Source organism: Lithobates pipiens, unplaced genomic scaffold (assembly GCF_037356315.1).
Source record: "Lithobates pipiens isolate NorthernLeopardFrog02 unplaced genomic scaffold, aLitPip1_a1.2 Scaffold_16, whole genome shotgun sequence".
Lineage (NCBI taxonomy): Eukaryota > Metazoa > Chordata > Amphibia > Anura > Ranidae > Lithobates > Lithobates pipiens.
The window spans coordinates 135,182,231-135,204,691 of record NW_027507748.1 but is presented as its reverse complement, the minus strand read 5'-3'; the positions used below and the strand labels follow the sequence as shown (position 1 = coordinate 135,204,691).

Sequence of the window (22,461 nt, the reverse complement as noted above, 5' to 3'; positions counted from 1 at the left end):
TTTAAAAAAAAAATTCTTATTTATTTTAAAATTAATAAATGAAAAAAAAAAAAATGTTTTGATCACTTTTATTGCTGTCACAAGGAATGTAAACATCCCTTGTGACAGTAATAGGTGGTGACAGGTACTCTTTATGGAGAGATCGGGGGGTCTAAAAGACCTCCGATCCCTCCTTTACACTTCAAAGTATTCAGATCGCCATTTTCGGCGATTCTGAATACTGTATTTTTTTTAAAACCGGCGCCGTTGGCAGCCAAGTAAACGGGAAGTGACGTCATGGCGTTGTTTCCGTGTTTAGGATTAGGAGACTGGAATGAAGCCACTTACGGCTTTAAGCGAGTCTCTCCCTAGCCGCCAGATGCATCGGATGTTCGATTGGGGCTCCCGATTGAACGGGAGCTTTTAGTCGCATCGGCTGTTAATGCTGGAAAGCCGATCGCTGGCTCTGAAAAACGGTACCGGGATGATGCCTGCAGGTGCGGGCATCATCCCGGTATACCCCCCGAAAGACGAGTACGCACATCTGCATACGCTCAGCGGGAAGGGTTTATGATTTTTTCCTGTCCCCTTCTGCCTCCAGCACCTCACTATTGTCATTAAAAGAAGTAATAAACCCTCAGCATTGTAGATTACACAATAGCACAATAAATAAAATTCAGTAAACTATTTGTTAAAACTCTTACTTAAGCACTTGCAGTTTACAACTTTCAATGTTGCTGGCTTCTGCTTTCTCAGTGCTGCTTCTCTGAATTTCCAGTCTTCACAGGAAAGACTTAACAGTGGACAGTGCAGTCTCCAGTCAGTCTGTTAGTTTGGAGAAGAGAGGGGAGAAAAGAAAGGGACAGCAAAGAAGCCCCTTGCCATCCTAGGCAGACAAAATATTCCCCGTCTCTGAGTACCACCCTCTGTAGTTCTCAGGGAACACCAAAACATGTGAAAAGAGGCTGCAGTTCTACCCAGATGCACAATAAAAAGCTTACCAATTCTGGCTATAAAGAAGTAAGTATATAAGGCTGGCCATATATGGCTCTGTTTTTTTTTTCCGTTTAGACAGCCTACGTGAAGGAAAATGCACAGCTGCATAGATGTGAACAGAGGATCAGAGCCGTTATGATTTTATGTCTCTTATTTTGTTTTACTCTAGACTTTTTAACATCATTCAGCCCTTCCAGTGGCCCATGTTGTGCAGGACTTGTTTTTACTTTATGTTATGCCTATTACTTTTGGTGCCTTGGACCAAATCATTCTTTAATCAACATGCTCCAAACAAACTTTCGTTTTGCAAAGGATTTGCTATACGTTCGCCAGAAACTGTAAAAATCACAAATTGTGATCTGACCCAGAAATGTTGCAGTTTCTGGGTCCTGGACCTACTATCTGCTCTACAATGTGATGCCGATCTCTACTTGGTCTGGAAAGAAGTCCTGACAAAATCAACTCGTCAGAAAATCAAACCACGTCACTTCCGCTTTCTTTAAACCATCAGTAATTGGCGATTTAGACGAAACACCGGCTACCGAATACAGTCCGTTACAGGAAGATTTTGCTGTTTTCGCGGCACAGCGGCTAATGAGGACAAAGTTGTTGCTGCCTCGGAGGCAGCCATTTTCTTGGTTAGTTTTGGAGCGGAGTAACAATCTCTGCTCGTAATATCATGCACTGGACTCTATTCGGTTGGTCCAAACAGGGATTTGTAAAAATAAACAGCAATTTGTCAATCTGGAATTTATTATGGTTTAAAGAAAAACGGAAGTGGCACAGGTTTTTCATTCTGCCAGGTTCGCCTTTTTGTCAGAACACCTGCACAATTCTCTCCCCCAACGATCACTTCCTGATCATGGGGGTAAAGAAGAGCTGCTATAAATCCCTTTATCACTCACTACACAATGACAGTGCATCTATATGGAAAAGTGTAGCCAGGATCAGCAATTACCATGCATAGTTTATCGCAAGAGTCTCCAAACATTCTGAATAAAGGGCCAGCTTATTGTTCTTCAGAATTTGAGGGGGCCAGACTGCAGCCAGTGGGAGTAGAAAATGGGAGTAAAGAATGCCCCATCATTGGTGTCAGTGGGAGGAATAGTGGCCCATCATTGGTGTCAGTGGGAGGAATAGTGGCCCATCATTGGTGTCAGTGGGAGGAATAGTGGCCCATCATTGGTGTCAGTGGGAGGAATAGTGGCCCATCATTGGTGTCAGTGGGAGGAATAGTGGCCCATCATTGGTATCAGTTGGAGGCATAGTGCCCCATCATTGGTATTAGTGGGAGGCATAGTGCCCCATCATTGGTATTAGTGGGAGGAATCGAGACACATCACTGGTGTCAGTAGGAGGCATAGTGCCCCATCATTACTATTAGTAGGAAGAAATGTGTTCCATCATTGGTATTAGTGGAAGGAGTAGTGCCCCATTATTGGTGTCAGTAGTAGGAATAGAGTGGCAGGAACTATGGCTCACTGTTGCTGACAGTGGGGGGACTGTCCCAAGGGCCGGATAAAATGGCCGCATCCAGCCCTCGGGCCGCAGTTTAGAGACCATTGGTTTATCGGGACCACTGACTACCACAACATGACTTTAAACTGGACAGTTTTACTGATGGATTTTTGCCCATTGCCTAAATTTGCATGGTGCATTTATGTGCTGGGTTGTTTTTAGTACATTTACAGTGCCCTGGGAAAAGTATTTATACCTCCTGAACTTTTCCACATTTTCTCATGTTACAACCAAAAACATAAAATGTATTTTAATGGGATTTTATGTGATAGAACAACACAAAGTGGCACATAATTGTGAAGTGGAAGAAAAATTATGAATGTTTTTCAACATTTTTTACAAATAAATGTCTGAAAAGTGTGGCGTGCATTTGTATTCAGCCCCCTTTATGCTGATACCTGTAACTAAAATCTGGTGGAACCAATTGCCTTTAGAAGCCCACTAATTAGTAAATAGAGTCCACCTGTGTGTAAACTAATCTCAGTATAAATACAGCTATTCTGTGAAGCCCTCAGAGGTTGGTTAGAGAACCTTAGTGAACAAACAGCATCATGAAGGCCAAATAACACAGCAGACAGGTCAGGGATAAAGTTGTGGAGAAGTTTAAAGCAGTGTTAGGTTATATAAAAAATATACCAAGCTTTGAACATCTCACAGAGCTCTGTTCAATCCATCAACCGAAAATGGAAAGAGTATGGCACAACTGCAAACCTACCAAGACTTGGCCGTCAACATAAACTGACAGGCAAGGAGAGCATTAACCAGAGAAGCAGCCAAGAGGCCTACAGTAACTCTGGAGGAGCTACAGAGATCCACAGCTCAGGAAGTCCCATTTACAGTTTGCGAGAAGCCATGTGGGGGACACAGCACACGTGGAAGATGGGATCAACATTGAACTTTTTAGCCTAAAAATGAAACCCTATGTGTGGCAGAAAACTAACTCTGCACATCACCCTGAACACACCACCCCCACCATGAAACATGGTGGTGGCAGCATCATGTTCAGGATGCTTTTCTTCAGCAGGGACAAGGAAGCTGGTCAGAGTTGATGGGAAGAGGGATAGAGCCAAATAGTGGGCAATCTTAGAAAACCTGTTATGCTGCGTACACACGACCGGACTTTCAGGCAGACTAGGTCCGACGGACTTTTGTTGGAGTTCCGATGGACCTTCCGAACAAATGGACTTGCCCACAGACGAACGGACTAAGATAAAATCCCCAAAAAATAAATTTACATTTTTGGTTGTAACATTACAAAATGTGGAAAAGGTCAAGGGGTATGAATACATTTTCAAGGCACCGTAGAAAGCAAGAAGTATAGAAAAATAATCATCAACAGAATTTCACTATACACTCTATCTCTTACCACAAGCAGAAAACCAGGGTGGGCTCAATCTTGCTTCTGTTCTCTAATTATTTTTAACCCATTTGGCAGTGAGCGTTTCACATGAGGGTCTAGGGATTTGTCATATGGCAATACTCTATAAACAGAAAGCTCAGGCAGTGGAACAAAATGATAGCTGGTGTGATTTATCATTTGCAGTACAGTGAATCTCACCGACATGAAAGCAGTGTCCTTGGTAAAATCAGTATCGGTTCAATACACTAAGTTTATATGTAACTAGAAAAACAGGCCTGTTTGTTGAATGATACAATGCCCCAGCAACCACTTGTCATTTATTAAAATCTCTTCCATGTTTGCATACCCACTTCACGCTATACGCCACTGATGTGTCCTCTATGTCTATGGAGAGGAGATAAAGTAAAATCACAAAATATGAAAGCTCTGTGTTTGCAGTAAGGAAAAATTGGAGATCCAACATAAAAATACATATACAATTTACATATTCTAAACAAGCAACTAAAGCACTTTTAAGCAAGCCATTAATCACCCTTGTATCTGTAGGCATTGTAGAGAAATTCATCTTCAAATTTCATAACAGAAACACTGAAATCAGGACTACTTTCCGTGTGCAGTGACATGAGGTGTGTTGCAAAAAAATGTTGCAACATACTGCAACCCACCTTAGGATAGTGCTGTGGTGTGAACAGGGCACATAGAAGACAATTGTGTTATGTGCCCTGCCATGGAGCCACTCTTAGAGGAGGGAGCATGGGAGGCTTATTTGAAAAACTTAATTCTATGCGCTACAAATAGTGAGCTGGAGGCAGTATGCATGTCCAACGTAGCAACGAGCCTCACTAATCAAAGTATCCCAGGACACAGGCATGTGGTATGTTATATAATGCTGTGCTAAAAACAGTATTTATACTGTAGATTCAATTACTGCTTCAACATCTCAATACTTTTGGGCATTTCCAAATTATATGTAATAGGTCTCTAAGGTTGAAGCCACATTTCACACAGCGGAAATCATCTCTCAGACCAATTCTATGCAAGAATTCAGGAGTATGTTAGCTGTGTGTAAAATCAGAATTGGAATTCATCTAAGTGATCTAGAGGGGAATCTGCCACAGCTTTTGTAGAATTTCCTGCCAAGTTTCTTCCGAAATGGCCCTTCGGTCAGTCTCACACATTTGGTCCATAACCTAAAGGGATAGCAAAAACAAAAGACAAAAAAACTCCCAAGGGCTTTTGTGCAGCAAGAGATACAAAATAAGTCAATTGGATAAGTAAAATGATGTTTTATGGATACAAAATGACAAAATTGTATGAGGTTTAAAAAAAAACACAATTCTAAAAACAAGAGCTCTGGTATATATACGCTCTATGCTAAACAGGATGTCATTGTGACATTGACAACATTATTTACATGAAATTTCCTATCTCAGAATAATTGCGCAGAAAAAACAAACACGTTTCAATTCATATCAATTCAAATCTTCCTCAGGGGGATAAGGACATCTTTAATGAAGAGGTTATAGGAAACCAGATCATGGTAAAAAAAGACCCAAGCAGAGGAGTTTCAGGATGGTCACCCACATCTCAATAAAATGGTAGATTTGATATCAGATCCTATGTATTTTATAGTTTGGAGTGCCCTTATTTGTATACACTTATGGGTTCTCAGATGTAAACAATCCAATAATTTTATTTGTATGATAGCAATATTCTCATAGAATACAGGGTAATAAAGGCAAGCCGCTGTATAGCAACAAATCCTCACAGAGTGATGTGGTGTGTCAGCTGCTTTCCTTTATTACCCTACCCTGTCTTCTATGGGAATATTGCTATCATACAAATAATATTTTTGCATCATTTACATCTGAGAACCCATAAGCGTACAGTATACACAGAAGGGCACTCCAACTATAAAATACATAGGAGCTAATATCTAATCTACCATTGTATTGAGATGCAAGTCTCATGCCCACCTTATCATATTTCATTGTAACTCCTTTTGAAAAGAATTGCTCAGTGGGTGCCTGTGTGGGCTCCCTTCATTTTCCTTCCACTCAGCAGATGTGATTTCTCGTAGGCTCAATTTGGGCCCTGGTGTGTCTCACTGTGGGGCGACCATCCTGAAACTCAACTGCTTGGGTCTTTGGCATGCTCTGGTTTCCTATAACCTCTTCATTAAAGATGTCCTTATCCCCCTGAGAAAGATTTGAATAAATCGAAACGTGTTGATGTTTTCTGAGCGATTATTTTGAGATAGGAAATTTCATGACTATAGTGTTTGTCACTGTCACAAGGACATCATGTGTAGCATAGAGGGTATATATACCAGAGCTCATGTTTTTATAATGGTATTTTTTTTATTTTGTAAATTTGTATAAATAAAACCTACTTTTACATATCAAATTGACTCATTTTGTATCTCTTACTGCACAAAAGCCCTTGGGAGTTTTCTGTCTTTTATTTTTGCTATCTAATTTGGGGGTGAGCAGCATTCCTTCACCCATATGGAGGGGTTCTTTTTTATATCTTAAAGCGGGCCTTCAGTATTTTTTTCAACTTTCCATCTATTAAATCTTCTGCCCTTGTTGTTTTAACTTTCGATAGTAAAACTTTTTTTTTTCTGCCAGTAAATACCTTATACTGCCCACTACTTGTTTCTTGTCTGGTAAAAATCATAGGCTTATGTTGTCACGCACAGCTCTCTCTCTCTCACTCTCGTGAGAGTTTGCCGGGGGGGGGGGGGGGAGTCATAGGAGGCCAATGAGAGCTGTGGAGCTGGAGGTGTGCCTCTCTGGGTCTGTGAAAATCTAGGAAGTTAACAAGCAGCAGCTTCAACTGCTCACAGTTAAAATGGATGCAGCCAGACCCAGTGGAGGGAGATTTCTGCAGCATAATTGGCAAGTACAGAATCACAGTATATATAAAATAATATGCAAAGTGGTTGGAGGGAAGCTTCAGAATGGCAAAGATATTTTTATTACAAATTATGCGAGCAGACTGCAGCTCCTCTTTAAAGGGAAGCCAAAATGAAAGATTGCAATAGTGTAATAAGATTATTTTGTATAATCACGTGCCATCTAGAGGTCATAACCTATTTCCCCCCCAAATACCTCATCCAGGAAAAATACTGCACTATGGCTAGTAGAGGGGTCCCACAATACTAGGAATTATAATTATATAAAATACAGCAATTGTTCATTGTGTATGTGAGAATGTTTGTCATATTCATACATAAAATTTTTAATAAATAGACCTCTACGTGTACATTTGTGAAATCTGTGTGAGATCTGTTTTATCAGTGTCAGAGGATGAATCGCAGAAGAACTTACATATTTGCCAACACTCAACGTGGTCTCGCTAATGTGTGCGTAAATGCGCGCAGACGTTGTATATGGGTGCTTGGGCTTGCACCTGTGCAAATGCAATCCCGCATTCCTGTGTGCCAAGGCATCCAGTCGCACACACCTGTAAAGTATAACGGATCCTGGCGGCCAGTGGCCTATTTAAGTACAGCAGTCTGGTCCACAAGTTGCTGGATGATTGTCAGCCCCCCCCCCCCGTATACTGTGCGTCTGTTTTGCTATATTCTTGGATTTCCCATTGCTGACCTGGCTTGCCCTTGGACCTGTCTTGGCTCTTCTCCTGCCTCTGTCCCCAACTTGTTCACAACGGACTTCGCATACTGTCTGCTTACTGTGTATGAACCCGGCTTGATCTTGACCAAGCTTAAGCTCCTGTTTGACTGACCTCCTGTACATGATCCTGGTTCTGGCTCCTGACTTCCGCTTCCTGTTCCACTCACCTGTTAAGATCCACCAGTGCATCTATAGTGACACCCTTTGAGAAAGTCACGTGGCAGTGACGCAAGGCGTGAGAGAGAGGAGACTGTGACCTTGCATGAGTGAGTTTGGCAGCGCAGCGGCTGCAAACTTTTTGCGGTGATCTGACCATTCATTTATTAATTCAATGCGCTTTTATACTATTACACATGTGAGTGGCTCTCTTTGCTGATCCTGCTGAGTTCTGATTTAACAATATTGTGCAATGATTTTTTCTTCCTTTTCTAATATCTCACCTGGAGAGGTGGAAGCAGGAATCCCCCTTTTTTTTCGGCTCATCTTTCACAGAAGTAGGAGGATAAGTGTGGTGTTTTCCTGTGGTATCCCCATTAATCTGAAGCTCCTAAAGCCTCATACACACGATCAGACTTTGCTCCATCAGACTTTTGTTGCCAGAAAGTTTGTCCGTTCGCACAGCCAACAAAAGTCCGATGAAAACCAAAAAAGTTTGTCCGATGGAGCGTACACACGGTCGGATGTTGCTCGAAAACAGCTAATTTGCATGTTTGTTGTCAAAAAGTCTGATCGTGTGTATGGGCCTTTAGGAGCCCAGAACGAATTTCCTTCTTGAGTGTGGATGTCTCTGGATAAGTACTTTTGACATTTTCATTTACCCATATTTATAAATTACTTTTTACCTGTGCGGACCTGTATCAGATTAATAGTACTGGTATTATAATTAATTAATCCATATTGACCATTTATTAGGCACAGTGGTTATGTTGCTTTTCAACATTAGTTTATTTAATCATATTAATTTAGTTTGATTGATTGCACAATTGGTGTTTTTCATGGTTTTTGTTTAATTCATATAATTTTTTGGGCAATTATCAATTTTTTTTAAATTTTTATATATATATATATATATATATATATATATATATATATATATATATATATATATATATATATATATATATATATATATATATAATATATACATATATATACACATATACATATACATATATATATATATATATATTTTTTTTTTATTATTTTTTTTTTTTTCCCACAGTGCACTTTCACTTTGAATATCTATCTAAGTGTTTACAATAACTTCCTATGAGAAGTTGGAAAATATTTGAAAAATTAGAATATATATTTTAGCATTTGCCACTTTTTGTTGTAGTGGGAACATCTAAAGCCTCATACACACGATCGGACTTTGTACAAACTTTCCTGTGGATTTTTGTACAAAGGGCGTCGGCCAAGAACTTGTATTGCATACACACGGCAGGACTTTTTCAGCCAACTTTCACCAAACCACGTGGTTTTTCTGCTCTTTACCGCCACCTTTGGTCAACTTCTGTATTGTTGTCTGGTCTTTTGCATTGGTTCTGAGCATGCCTGTTTGTACTTTGTACAAAAGTCCTACGGTTTTCTGTACACACGATCAGACTTTGCTCCATCGGACTTTTGTTGCCAGAAAGTTTGTCCGTTCGCACAGCAGACAAAAGTCAGATGAAAACCAAAAAAGTTTGTCCGATGGAGCGTACACACGGTCGGATGTTGCTCCAAAACAGCTAATTTGCATGTTTGTTGTGAAAAAGTCTGATTGTGTGTATGGGCCTTAAGTAAGCACAATACATATTTTAGGTCTTCTGAGACAAATTTTTATAATTTTATTTAGCACTTTGCCAGTGGTTCGATTATTGAAGATAGCACAACACTATTTTTTGTATTATACTTGTCTTATTGGTACCTCTGCGCCGTCAAGCGTTCACCTGTCCATCTAGAGTAGAGAGTCTTCTGCCTTTCTCACACCCCTGCATGATCAAGTCTCCTTCTGGTGCCTCATCTACTCGGATCCCCAGGCCACACTGCAGCTGTCAACCTGTGCTTCTATGGGCACAGCACTCCCTGTCTCCACTTTCAGGGTGCTCTGCACTCAGTTGCAAGGGAAGCCTTCAGTTCGGCCTCTAACCAGGCGCATGACAATCAGCACTTCAGGGCTACTTTCACATGGTCGTAACACAGGTGTAAAAATGCTACTGATTAGGCAAGAAACAATAGTTCCTGCATAAATTGTCAGTAAGTAGATCTAATTTTTAATGCGTAAAAACTGTTATATTCTTTTTCTCAATGAGTGTTCTCAGACACTTTTTAAACATTTTTTGTTAGGGATCTGAACGCAGTGCAAGTTTATGCACTTTCTTGAGTGTCTCCATCGAAAACAATGCAGCTATTTTCAGATCTGTATATATAAAAAAAGTTATTGTAACTGCATTTTTTTTTTTATGGCCATGTGAATGAGGCCTACTGTAAATGGGTGAAAAAGCTAAAATATAGGAGGTGATAAAATTCAGCCCAGTACCACCACCTGTTCAGCTGCAATCTCAACCCTGGATGGCCTATCAATGTTATACCTGCCTAATGCTTTTTCCCTGCAGCGTTGATTGACAGATGGTAATTACGCAAGGCTCAAAATTGGTCTGACAAACTGATACAAAACAACATTCAGTATGTGGTCAGCTCAGTCTCACTCTTCGTCTGTCTGAAATATCAAGTATTTCCTAAGCAACCGTGAATTGCTGTTGGGAATTGGAAGGCGGGCAATGGTGCTTTGAAGAGAAGATATCACTTTGTCCTAAATGGCCAAAGTATAGAAATCTCTTTTAAAGCAAAACGCTGGTCAACTTGGGAAAATAACCAACAGATTCAGTAATTGAATGTAATAAAACAGCCTGGAACTAATTGAAGTGAAACTTTAGTCAGAATATTAAAGCGGGACTGTACTGTGGAAAAAAATATTAAAAGCCAGCAGCTACAAATACTGCAGCTGCTGACTTTTAATAAATGGACACTCACCTGTCCCGGGGTCCAGCGATGCCGGCAGCCGAGGCCGATCGATCGCTCGGCTCTCGGCTGCTGCCGTCACCATTCTAGGTGAGGGAATCAGGAAGTGAAGCGCTGCGGCTTCAATTCCCGGTTCCCTACTGCGCATGTGCGAGTCGCGCAGCGCAATAGGAATTGTCCGCGCTGTCTCTGGGACCCGTGTGTGTCCCAGCAGACAGCGCACAGGGACAGGAAGAGGCATAGACTCCCGTGGGAGTCTATGCCCAGAAGTGGGTGTAAATACCTGTCTTTGACAGGTATCTGCACCCCCTCCCCCCTGAAAGGTGCCAACTGTGACACCGGAGGGGGGAGGGTTCCGATCACCGGAAGTTCCACTTTAGGGTGGAACCCCGCTTTAAGTCCTGATAGATCACGTCAGGCTGGCCTCTTTTGCAGGCAGCTATGTAAAACATTAAAAATAAGTGTCTATACTGTGTAAAATCCAGTAATGCACTGTTTCACCCTGCTGTGCACATTCTCAGTTGCTTTCATTTCTCGGCACTGTGCCTAAAATTAGAACCACTAGAGCCAGATCAGTTGACAGCTTTAAAATTTACTATAGCTGAAGGGGAAAGAAAGCAACAAGACTGACAGACTCTAGAGCAGGGCTGCTAAACCAGTGGCCCGCGGAGCCCTCTGATGTGGTCCACGACCTCCTGCTCTGGGATGGCTGGTTGGCAAGCCCAGATACAGATTTCTGACCCGGTATCCCAGAGCATCAGTGTTGTGAATGAAGCCGGCGGTAGAGGAAGCAATCGGTTGCATAGCAGAGCCACCTAAGACAATGCTTCCTGTATATGCACCTCCCGTCACAGGATAATAAATGCACTCTGCCTGGAACAGCAACAGCTGGTGATATCCGAATTGAAGACTTATTAAAGGTATGTTTAATACTATAATCACAGTGTATATATGGGCATATCTGTTCTGCAGTTTGTACCAGGCTGCTTTCAAACTGCAAAGAGCCACAGACCTCTGTTATTACCTACGGATTTGGTGCGCTTCCAGAAAGTGCACCTTCAGGATATAATAGAATTCTATGGCAAAGTGCAGCTAACCCACAGAAAAAACAGAGGTGCACTGCTCTGGGTTCACCACAGCACATCAGTGTGAAAGCAGCTTTAGGCCCCTTTCACACGATCGGTCCGACCCAATCAGACCCTCCATTCACCTCTATGGAGCAGCAAATGTAAACAGACTTGTGTCCGTTTACACCTGCATACCTTCAATCCGATCCGCTAAAAGAAAAAAAAACAGAAGGGGATCTGTGCCCTTCCATATGGGCAGATTGAAGGGCCCATAGAGTAAAGTGGGCTATGTCCGTGTTTGCTCTGCATATGCAGAGTGTACACAGACCTGACATCCGCCCGCTCCACTCATTGTGGCCCGCGACTGGTTACCAAGTTGCTTAAGTGGCCCTTGCTCTTCAAAAGGTTGGGCACCCCTGCTCTAGAGGGAACATACATTAGGGAGGGAGAAAAGAAAAGGAGAGGTGACAGGAGAAATGCTGCTACCAGGGAGACACAAAAGAGTTCAAGCATTTTTGGGGTGCTCCTCCACCGCCCCTGCCTATTGAAATGAATGGGCAGCACTGCAGAGGTGCTTTTAACCCTTTCTTCGGCCGTTAGCGGGGGTCAAAAGTGCCCTGCTAGTGGCGAATAGCGAAGGTTAAACAATGGTAGAGGGCTAAAACTTATGCAGCTTTATCGCCAACGCGGAGCGCCCAGATTTGAAAGGGCTCTTACTGAGCAAACACATACAATCAAGGCTTGTAAATGCACACATTTAAATTAAAGTGACAACGTTTTTGAGACCAAGTTGGGGGGGTGGATTCCCAATAATGAGTGGCCTGATCAAGGCTCCGACAAAATGGCGGTCTCCTGCAAGAGCCATGCTGGAGGCAATTTACAACACAAACTAATGTTGGTAACATAATTATTATGTGGAATGTATGTTCTTTTGTTAAAGAACATTAATTGTTCTCAAACTGTTATGGGTGAAGTTCAGCCTTAGAATCAGCCAATTCCTGCCTTCTTTTGGCACTTTGTTGACCCAGGTAAAACATAGCAGGTCAAATGACAGTTACATTACCATGCGCCCACTATGTTAAATACAGTGCTTTCTCTCAGCTGCTCTTCTGATACTAATACTTCTGATTCTGCCCATATTCATCAGAACTTCAGATCCCTGCAGCCAATCCAAATATTAATAAGCCAGTCACAGGATGTCTGGCCACAGTAAAGAAACTGTATCAGAGACAGGCACATAAAATTTAGGCATGTCTTTTAAAATGATTTCAATTTAAAGTTTAGAAAGAAATCTCATAGTCAGAATATCAAAAAGGTAGTTTTGGAACATGGATCCCTCCTGGTGATGACGGCAGACTATGGCGCAGAAACAAAGCCTCAAGGCATACAGTGGAAGAGTAAAACTGAAGGGTTGGAAATGCACTGAAAGCTTACCCGTGCAATGCTTTTGCAGTCTGAGAATTTCCAGGTGAAGATCACGCAAGAGATCCAGCTGTTCTTTTTTAAGAAATGCAATATTGCGCTCCACACTTTGGATTTGTTGTTTCAAGGGCTGTGTCTCCATTACAGCGAGAGTCAGCTCCTATAAAAATGAGAATTTCATGAAAACTTTAAAACAGGAAGACAAGCATTTAATACACTAATGGGCTTCTGTAGCTCCAGTCCTACTCTGCGAAGCATGCATAATTTTTGATGCTTCTGTAACGGTTGTCGATTTTTATGGGGCTGGGTTGATAGCTCAGTGCCCAATCCCCACTCCTGTGTCAGCAATGGCTGGGGACCAGACTAGAACCAATTTCTTCAGATGCCAATTTAAAGTGGAACTAAACCCTCTATTCCTTTACAGCCAAGGAAGCTTCCATATTAGCCTCTGGTTGATCTGCAGTTGCCATGGTCCTACACAGGAGACCAGCCATTTGACGACTTGACAGTTTGGTTGACAGCACAAGCATTTGTAACACTTATTATTCACGGCACAACTTGAATGTAACTGTTTTAGGAAACAATTAAATTGATGAGTTTAGTTCCACTATAAATGCTATGTCCACCAAAATACAAACTTTCAGTCATAGGTATAGTCTGGTATGCAGGCTTGCTTTTAATATCTTTTGGAGACCTCAGCACTGAGTTTCCCGTACTATTATTCCCTGACTCTATGCCTGTCCACCTTAAAGTGGTTCTAAACCTTTTTTTTTTTTAAATAGTAAACATGCCATACGTATCTGCTCTGTGCAATGGTTTTGCACAGAGAAGCACAAACCTCCTCTTCTTGGGTTCCCTGGCGGTGATACTGGCTCCCCCTCTTTGGAATTCCAGAAGGAAGAGAGAAGATCTGCCTGTCAGTTTTTTAGGCGGACCTGATCAGATAATCCATTGCCCTCTATGGAGCGGCAGGTGTCAACGGACAAGTGTCATGTACAACCACTGGCATCTGATCCACTAAAAACAGATGCATGGGGGATCTGTTCCCCATCCGTCTGGCGGATCAGATGACACTCGGATGACAAGGAGGTCCATTTCCATCTGACTGCCCCCTAGAGGAGAGCAGGCTGTGTCCATGTCCCCTCTGCATCAGGGGAGCAGACATGGACCTGTCATCCACCTGCTCAGTGGTGGATCTCTGCTCAGCGGGTACACACCCCCCCCTTAAAAGAAATCACACGTCAAATGTGTCATGTCAGGGGGCGAGGAGTGCTCCACTTTTGGGTGGAACTCCGCTTTCAGGTAAAAAACCTCAAGCTTTTAGAACGGGAGTGTCAAACCTTGCGACCAAGATGGCTATGCATGCAGTCTAGGGATGCACCGAAATTTCGGCCGCCGAAACATATCGGCCGAAAATGCCCTTTTCGGCAATTTGCCGAAAGAGAAAAACGGCTGATAATGGGGCCGAAAATGGGGCGTGGCCTGTGTGAGGGCGGGGCTCCGCCCCCCCGCCCCTGGTGCCGCCCATCATGAAAAGCTAGATCATGCTATAGTGCAGGAGAGCCGCCTCCGCCGCCTGTTTGATCAAAGCGCCAGGAACATCACAGCTTTCATTTCAATAGCTGTGTGTTCCCGGCCACACGCCGTCACATACAGCCCCTCCCCCTTGTCCGGGCACTTTGATAGACAGATCACCCGCAGGATTGGACGGGTGATCTGTCTATCAAAGTGCCCGGACAAGGGGGAGGGGCTGTATATGACGGCGTGTGGCCGGGAACACACAGCTATTGAAATGAAAGCTGTGATGTTCCCGGCGCTGTAATCAAACAGGCGGCAGAGGTGGCTCTCCTCTCTTCCCGACACTGGCTGCAATAATAAGGGGACACTGGCTGCAATAATGGGGGGACACTCTGGCTGCAATAATGGGGGGACACTCTGGCTGCAATAATGGGGGGACACTGGCTGGCTGCATCTGACGGGCACTGGTGAGGCTGCATAGATCCCTTTTATCAGTTTCTGACCATCTCCTGTACCACGCCCTCTGTCTCTGACCATCTCCTGTGCCATTCCCTCTGTCTCTGACCATCTTCTGTACCATGCTCTCTGTCTCTGACCATCTCCTGTACCATGCCCTCTGTCTCTGACCATCTCCTGTACCATGCCCTCTGTCTCTGACCATCTCCTGTACCATGCCCTCTGTCTCTGACCATCTCCTGTACCATGCCCTCTGTCTCTGACCATCTCCTGTACCATGTCCCCAGTCTCTGACCATCTCCTGTACCATGTTCCCAGTCTCTGACCATCTCCTGTACAAAAATATTTTTTTTTAAATATGTTTCGGTATTGGTGCTGTTTCGGTATCGGTTTCGGTTTTCTGCCTAGTGTATTTTTCATTTTTAGTATCAGTTTCGGCACCATAAAACCCATTCGGTGTACCCCTAATGCAGCCCAACACAAAATCGTAAATTAAATGATTTTTGGGGGGGGGATCTTTTTGTAAAAATGTATTTAGACTTAGAAGACAAAGAATAATTTTACAGTGTCTCTTTACTGGACTTTTATACATTTTATCTTCCCAAAGAGCAATATCTGACTCTTCCCAATCACACCTTATTCATCTCATCAGTTTCTAACAGCACCTATATTTGTGAGCAGCTATTTTCAAGGATGAAGCATACAAAGAGCAAAATTAGAACCAAAATATCTGATGAGCAACTTAAAAATGAATTAAGAATTGCTACTACATCCATCGAACCAGATATTGATGTGTTAGTTTATCAAAAAAGTGTCATATGTCGCACTAGTTTTATGTTGCCCTCTTACTTGTAGAATATAAAATATTTTAAAAGATTTTGTTTTATTGCTCAGATAGGTACATTATCTAAATCAGTGATCATTAACTTGTGATCTGCCTAACTTTTTCTGCTCATCAGCTAGTCATATTGTTAGTGTATTTTATGTGTGGCTCAAGACAATTCTTTTTATTCGGGAGTGTCACCGAGCAACACCTCTATGTGTCCTTAAGACACATAGAGCAGGGTACGGGAACGAGCGCGCGCACAATGCCCTCATAGCAAGCGTTTTGCTATTAGGGGCACTAGTCAAGAGGGAGTAGCCAGTAGCAACAGCAAAGGACCCGAGAAGAGGATCGGGGCTGCTCTTTGCAAAACTCTTGCAGAAAGCAGGTAAGACATGTTTGTTATTTAAAAAATAAATAAACCTATAGGATCACCATAATTCTGCAGCAGGTGTGCAGATCTCTTACCATTGACATTTCCAAGCGATACAAAACACCATCAAATGCTGTAAAATATAAGCAAAGCTGGCAGGCTCTTGCACCACATGGTTAATCCCACCATAGATGGATAAAAATTTGGCCAGTCCCTGGTGAACCGGCTGAATTTCATACAGAGTGCCTAGTTCTGCCCAGGACATACTAGAATTGAGAGACACGATCCACCAGGAGCTCTGGATAGAGACTCTCCAAGTTAAAGTGGTTGTAAACCCTTACAGACCACTTTTTGCTACAGGTAAGCATATAATAAGGCTTACCTGTAGCTACCCAGGATATCTCCTAAACCTGCGCGGTTTAGGAGATATTCCCTGTATTTGCATGTACCGATGTCATTGGCACATGCGCACTGATGTATGTGCCGTTGCTTCAGTGAGTGTGCCGTTACCGCGTGCATGCGCGGCAGTGAGGCCATAGTGGCTCCGGCCAATCACAGTGCCGCAATACCCAGAGGTAACCCCCGGTAGTGATGTCGCCAGCCTGTGCTGTGTATGGGCACCGCAGCGAGGGCTTTGATCTCAGGTGAGTATTACATAATGAGCTAGTATGCTATGCATACTAGCTCATTATGCCTTTGTCTTGCAGGTGTTCGTTTTTTTTTTTTAAGTGGGTTTACAACCACTTTAATCCCTTGTACACAATGTACGAGCAGACTGTGTTGTCGGATAATCGGACCATGTGTGGGCTCCATCTGACTTTTTCCGACATTCCGACCAACAAAGTTTGAGAGCTGGATATAAAAATTTCTGACATGATTCGATGCTATGCATGCATACTAGCTCATTATGCCTTTGCCTTGCAGGGTGTATTTTTTACAAACTCATCTACAAACTCTCTGCTGTTATTTAATAAAGTTAAGAAAGTTAAAGGACTTTGTTGTGCTTTGATAGGAAGGTGAGTTAAGCTATCTGCCCTTATTCATATCCTCGCATATGACACTGGGGTTGCAGAATAGTAAAAACAGATTGCTGTGCTTTGAAAAACAGCACAGAAAGCTCCAGCTTTACACAGTCCTTATGCTAGGAACAAGCAACAGTGACATAGTTCTCTGACAAAGAGACTGCAAGCAACCTTACAACAAATTCTGTCTTTCCATAATCCTCTCTCTGCATAGTGGCTGCTGCTCACTGTGACACCTTAGATACCCCTGCACACGCCACCATTCAGCTGCCAGGATAAGGGTCAAGCACCAAGACTCCTGTGAGTCTAGCTACCGCTATGTCGACCGTTGCAGGGCACTGAACGGCAACATCTGAGACAGTCGCCCTTTGCTGACTAGGTAACAGACCACACACCACACATGCTAGCTAAAGGCCTACAACCCCAGCAGCATGGCAAAATGCACACCCTCACTATACACCGCACAGGACAGTGATAACTTTGACACCGAAACCATTACACAACTGCAAGCAATGAAGAAGGCGCAGTGCCTAAACGAAAAATCACTCATACACAAAAGGCCTGCAAAAATTATGAAGCTAACATTGACGTGCACCACGCCCAGTTAGAAAGGGCTTGGGAAGACACAATACTTGAAATATGTAATGCCACAGATGCTAGCAATCAAGAACAGATTATACAAGCCATAACTCAGATTAAGTCATGCCATGGACGTTACATAGCAATGTCAAACTTACTTCACCTATCTGACTAGAATGAACACAGACAGCCTGCAAGAACATGACCAGCAAAAAGTGATCGATCTGGAGTGAGAAGGCACTGTGGAGACCGCCATCACGAAAGCGCAAAGAGATAGAATGGAGCTCCTCCTGGAGACAGTGTAACTGCGCTCTAGCACATCCAGACACTCCTCAAGGTCAGGCAAATCAGTGCAGTCAAATGCATCCAGTGCAAGTGCTATCAAGGCTCGAGCCACTGGGGAGGCTGCATGTGCTAGGACCAAATATGCCCAGAAAGAGGCAGTCATAAGAGCTGAGAGAGCACGCATAGAAGAGCAGGAGCAAGCAGGAGGAGCTGCCAAAGCAGCCACTGCCGCTGCACCTAAAAAGGCTGAATTGGATGCAACCTTAGAAGCCCTAAGTAAGGAAGAGGACGCAGCAGCCAGCATAGCCCAGGCCGAAGTCTTGCAAACAGCTGTGCAACTGGACGGCGGGGAGCAAAAGCACGGCCGGTCCAGGCAGTCGTACGGCAGATTACGTGAGGAGCCTTCTCTGTTTCAACACTGGTGCAGTGAGGGTGACACATCTGACACCAAAGACTTGCTATTCCCAAGAGAAGACGCTGTTCCTTCAAGGGTACTAAGGTACACATCTGACACCAAAGGGATATCAGCAGTCAAAGAAATCATCCATACGCCAGTATGCTCATGAATGCACCACCACAGAGTAACCAACGTGAACCACCCCCAAGTAGGTCTGGACTCAGTATGGGAAAGGCTAGAGGAGAGCTATGGTAGCCCCGAGGCAGTCAAAGATGCACTCTTCAAGAGGATCAACAATTTTCCCAGAATTACTGCCAAAGACTATACGAAGTTATGAGAACTCGGGAATTTGCTGCAGGAGCTGCAGTCTGCAAGAACAGATCAATCCCTAACAGGCCTCAACATCCTCAACTCCGCTCGGGGAGTGAGACCAATCTTGGAGAAGCTACCCTACAACCTTCAAGAAAGATGGATTTCGCAAGGCTCCAAATACAAAAAGAAGCAGGTCAACTACCCCCTTTCTCTTTCTTCTTGAGCTTCATTGTGGGTGCTCAGACCACACTCAGTACAAGTAGTCTGAAGGATGAAAGGCCAATGGCAAGACATGGCAGTGCTAGAACATCCCTCTCTGTTCGCATGACGGATGTAACCCACACAAGCCCTGACCAGTCGGCCGCTGGAGTCCAGAAGCAGAGAGACATAAACAAAGAATGTCCCATACATAAAAAACCACATCCGCTTAACAAATGCATCGGGTTGAGGATGAAATCCATAGAGGAAAGCAAAAAAAACGTACTATGAGAGTTGGGAGCTTGCTTTAAATGCTCTACAGGACATCTATCCAAAGAATGTAAAGAAGCCATAAAATACACTCAGTGTAACAGTGATAGGCATGTGACAGCTCTACACCCAGAGACATTTTTTTTTTTTTTTTTTTTTTTACCCAGAGACATTTAAGCCTAAAAACAGTCAAGACCCCTAACCCTATAATAAGGCAGGACCGGGAAGAAGAAGAGGTTAAGACACCTCCCCCATCTGTAACATCTAACTGCACTGAGATTTGTGGAGATAGAGGCGAAGGTATATCTTATTCAAAGCTATGCCTTGTGGCAGTGCACCCAGAGGGACAACCGGAAAGAGATGTAAGAATGTATGCCATCATCGATGATCAGAGCAATCGATCATTGGTTAGATCAGCATTCTTTAACCTGTTCAATATACACGATAACGCCTCCCCTTACATGCTCTGAACGAGTGCGGGGCGAATAGAGACAACAGAGAGGAGAGTAAACGGCTACATCATATGTTCCATGGATGGTAAGGTAAAGATGCCACTCCCCACACTTATCAAGTATAATCACATGGCGGAGCATAGGAGCAAAATCCTGACACCAGATATGGCACACCACCACTGTCATCTCAAGGCAATAGCTGACCGTATCCCATTACTAGATGAAAGTGCCCAAATATTGCTGCTACTTGGTAGGGACATTATGAGAGCTCATAAAATCCGTGAACAATGGGATGGGGAACATGATGACCCATGCGCCCAGAGGCTTGATATAGGATGGGTGATAGTAGGCGAAGTATGCATTGACAAGACACGCAGGCCTGAATGTAGAAGCCCTATGACAAATTTGCTGGAAAACGGTGGTGCATTTATCTTTAAGCCATGTCTGAACCACATTCATGTTAAGGAGATGCTCGGGATCAATGGGGAGACATAGGCATGTCATCAGAGCACAACCAGAGATTCCTGAGTTAGAGAAATGCACCGATAGCCTAGGGTGCACAGTGTTCCAGACTATAAGGGACGATAACAAACAAGCACCTTCAATAGAAGATAGAGAATCCCCGAGGTTGATGGGCAAGGAGTTCTACAAAGACAAATTGAGTAGCTGGGTGGCCCCATTACCTCCAGAAAGACAAAAAGAATGGGAAATTGGATTTTTTTGAAGTTCCTTGAACAACTTGAGATCCCACACCCCTACTCGTCGACATGTCTCACCACTGTACACAGCAAAGAACTTTGTGTGTTCTCAGATGCCTCAACCAAGGCAATAGCAGCAGTGACTTAAGAACTAAAGATGCAAGTGGTAAACACCATACCAGGTTCATACTAGGCAAAGCTAAACTGGCACCACAACCATACCATACCCAGACTTGAGTTATGTGGCGCAGTACTGGCAGTAGAGTTGGCAGTAGAGTTGGTGGAACTCAACTCAAACAAAGTTCAGGAATATTCCTTTATCCCGTTGTTTCGCAAATCTATGTACACATAAACGGTATGATTAAATCAGTTCTGATATTGCTGTTTTTCTAACCAGGCAGCTTACTATTCTAAGTAGAAAACCCTAATTTTGTTTGCAAATATTAAAGATTCTAACTACCAGCATGGATGAGTACCTGTCATTCAGAGCCATCATCCACTCACCTGCTGCCAACGTGTCCCTCACCTTGTGTCACTGCCGCATCACCAGCCATGAATGGGACGGTCGGTGAGTCAACAGCAGGTCTAAGGAGGAGCCACTGCAGGACAGAGATGACAGCTGCTTTTTAAAAATTATGATTAAAATTGAGTTGATTTAAATCAAATCCACTCTGGGCCAGAGGAGCACTTGCCCACCTATTTAGCATCTGTTGATCTCGCAAGATTAATAGGCACTGATATGTTGTGGGTGTTTTCACTCAGTGGTAGTGCTGCCCAGTGAGTTCAGTCCACTCTAGAAGTACTGTTTAAGGGCTTGCTGGCCCACTTTTATTAATAAATCAGTTTCCCACACAGGGGTTTCCACCATCAACACAAACATAAATGCAGTTCAGCCTTGTGACTTTCCCTAGTAGTGCCGCTGCTCAGGCCTTTTGCCTTCGTTCTCTGGATCATCTAACAGCCTCTCAATGCTCAAATTCAAAAAGCTAGAACTTTACTAGCTTTTTGCTGCCCTGTCACTGGCTACACCTGCACTGTACCGACATACGCCCTCTGGCTTTCCCAAGCGGCCTCTCTGACTCCTGGGGAAGGACCCCCCTGGCCCTATGCAGAGACCCCTCCTGTCTCTTGGGTGGAGCCCCAAAACATTATCAGGTCCTAGATTATATGGGCTGTGAACACCTAGACATTAAGGTTCTGGTGACCTGGAAATGTGAGACTCCTTCGCTCCCAAAGCACGTTAGAGTCTCTGAGTTCCAAACCCCAATTCGGAAATTACAAAACCCAGAGAAAGATGAAAAAACACCTTTCTTCGGTCAGAACTGGCATTCTGGAGCCCCTCAAATTGCATTCTTGAGAACCCAGTGTCATTTTCTACTACATTTTCACATTCGCAGGGCCTTGCACTATTACAACACTTATAGGAAGAAACTGGATGTCCCCATCACAAAGAGGTGCACAAAGCTATATCCACTCTACAATCTGGAAATATGTCTGGACCTGATGGTCTCCCAACAGAATTGTACAAAATGTTCTCTGATCAGCTAGCTTATAGACTCCACTCACTTCTTCAATCCCTTAGTTCGGACACCATGCCAACTTCCATGTTGGATGCGGTAATTGTAGTGATCCCTAAGCTCTTAAAACATGAACATTTTGTCCAACCACTTAAACATGGTTATATCAACCTTGCTACACCCAGACCAGTCAGGGTTTATGCCGGGCAGAGGGGCGGATATCAATATCCATATGTTGTTCACACATATAGCTGTAGCAGCTTTGAACAGCCCAGGAGTAGTGGTTTCCTTTCTGTTAAAATTCTGATTGTTAAAAATCCGGTTTTGGTTCTCGATTTATTGCTTGGCTGCTCATGCTTTACTTGGCCCCCATGGCCAAGGTGCGTACTAATAATTCACTGTCTACTCCCTTACCCCTGTCTAGGAGAATGAGACAGCCCCCTTTCCTTCTGTCTGCTCTTGCTTTGAAGTCTTTAGCCATCCAAATTTGTGCTGCAGACTCAATTAAAGGAATTGAAGTAGGTGGAATTGATAACAAACTGTCATTGTATGCAGACGATACCCTTCTGTATCTCAGT

The 22,461-nt window shown here is 43.4% G+C and overlaps 1 protein-coding gene and 1 long non-coding RNA gene across 2 annotated transcripts in view; both read right to left on the bottom strand.

Annotated features, from left to right (window-relative positions):
• Positions 1-22,461, bottom strand: part of LOC143982082 (uncharacterized) — a 195,413-nt gene that overhangs the window by 87,556 nt on the left and 85,396 nt on the right. The gene's annotated exons all lie outside the window — the stretch shown is intronic.
• Positions 1-22,461, bottom strand: part of CCDC92B (coiled-coil domain containing 92B) — a 109,655-nt gene that overhangs the window by 67,953 nt on the left and 19,241 nt on the right. The window contains exon 2 of the mRNA XM_077480488.1: positions 12,996-13,143. Within this exon, the coding sequence (XP_077336614.1) occupies positions 12,996-13,143 (148 nt within the window). The remainder of the gene's footprint in view (positions 1-12,995; positions 13,144-22,461) is intronic.